This window comes from Monopterus albus, unplaced genomic scaffold (genome assembly GCF_001952655.1).
Source record: "Monopterus albus unplaced genomic scaffold, M_albus_1.0 scaffold311.1, whole genome shotgun sequence".
In the NCBI taxonomy this organism is placed as follows: domain Eukaryota; kingdom Metazoa; phylum Chordata; class Actinopteri; order Synbranchiformes; family Synbranchidae; genus Monopterus; species Monopterus albus.
The window spans coordinates 319,230-320,945 of record NW_018128191.1 but is presented as its reverse complement, the minus strand read 5'-3'; the positions used below and the strand labels follow the sequence as shown (position 1 = coordinate 320,945).

At 44.6% G+C, this 1,716-nt stretch overlaps 1 protein-coding gene across 1 annotated transcript in view; it reads left to right on the top strand.

Moving 5' to 3' along the window:
* LOC109973934 (calcium/calmodulin-dependent 3',5'-cyclic nucleotide phosphodiesterase 1A) overlaps positions 1-1,716 on the top strand; it is a 24,236-nt gene that overhangs the window by 10,373 nt on the left and 12,147 nt on the right. The window contains 2 exon segments of the mRNA XM_020623837.1: positions 1-54; positions 1,276-1,342. The exon segment at positions 1-54 is cut by the window's left edge and continues 21 nt beyond it. Of these exon segments, the coding sequence (XP_020479493.1) occupies positions 1-54; positions 1,276-1,342 (121 nt within the window).

The following is a 1,716-nucleotide window of genomic DNA, read 5'->3' as shown; positions in this document are numbered from 1 at the left end:
GCCGAGATTCAGGAGCATAGTCCACGCAGTGCAAGCTGGGATCTTTGTAGAGAGGTAAACGTTGCTCCTGTCAGTTAAAAGTGATTCCTAAACAAGTGAAAAATGAAAAATTACTAGTATATTTGTACAGCACTGCTTGTACAGGTGGGTCCTTTTCACACAACTGCAGTGTTGTACTGTTTGTCCACAGCCCAGATGAAGCTTCCTAAATCTGACGTGTCCACAACAGTGTGACCAGGTGTCCTCAGACCAGATCTGGGCCACCTGCGTATGTGCGCCTAGACCCGATTCCTCTCCGACCTCTGAGTGTGCGTGTGCCGTTAGAACGGTCAGATCAGAATCCATGCGGTCGTTTTAATGCCTCCTTCTCTGCACATACGGCCTGTTGTCATCATTCAGCATCAGGCCTTCACAGACCAGTAACAATAAACATGGAGGAGAGCGACAACAGCGACGAGGTCAGTGGAGAGACCAGGACGTTTCACATGTGTTGGATGTTTATGGAGAAGCTTCTGATCAGACACACACACGGATGTAAAACAGCAACACACAAAGATCATAACATTAGAACTGAGCATGAAGGCCTGAAATGTGGATGCAGCCTAATGAGCTTGTCTCTGATTGGACATAAATCTCTGCAGCAGGGTCAGCAGAAGAGTGGAGGAGCAGCACATTAATAGTTTAGAATAAGGTCTCCAGTAATCATGAATGGGTCACATGTTCAGCTGTCCACATACTTTTGGCCACATTCTCAATTGTACTACTAACAGGAAAAGCTGTGGAGGTCCAGTCACTTTCAGGTGTCCTCTGTTATTTTTGTCCTTGGCCTCTGAAAACGAACAGAAAACAACATCTTCAAATAAAGATCAGAAACCATCCGGCCGACTTCACCGCAGATGTGATTACAAGCCCGTGCAAAACGTGTAATGCTGTTAGTGTGTGAGGAGCTGCAGCAGGAGGTCATATAGGGAAACCATGAGGCCCAGTATCATTAGAGTGTAAATGACTCGCAGTGATAGAAGCGTATCAGTTCATCTGCTGCAGCTTAATGACACATGAAATCAAAAAATATCTGCTGCACTGAGGCAGTGCTCGCTCCGTGTGTGTTTAGGAGACGGTTACCATGGCGACACACAATCCATCCTGGCCACAAAGTGTGGAGGAGCGTGGCTGGGGGGGCGTCTGTGTGAGGAGTGTTTATATGTGTGGAACTGCCTGTATTTATGTGTGAGATTTGTGCATGATATTTTTATCTCTCTCTCTCTGTGACATCAGGATGTACAGACGGACATCCAACATGGCTGGTCTGACCTACCCTCCCACGGCTTTGACAGCTCTGAAGGTAAAAACTGTTTTATTGTTGCAGTCCCACTGTCAGGAAGTAACATTTTATTGTGTTTCATTAATAGATAATAGAGAATATCAAACCTTTTCAGGGAAAGTTCCTGCTTTTGTTTTGTCCAGACAAGAAAATTGAAAGATTAGGAAAGAACTGAGGAGGAAGAAGAGAAAAAGAAATGTTAAATAAGGAAAGAAGAAATGAAGGAAAGTAGGGGGTACTGGTGAGAAGAGGGTGGTAAAAAAGACTAGAGGAGAAAGAAGGAAAAACAGAAGACCAAAAGGATGGCAGGAAGGTAGGAGATATAGAAGGACAAGAGGAAGTAGGGAGGAAAATTAACAAGTGAATAAAGACAGAAGGAGAGTAAAGAAGGGAAA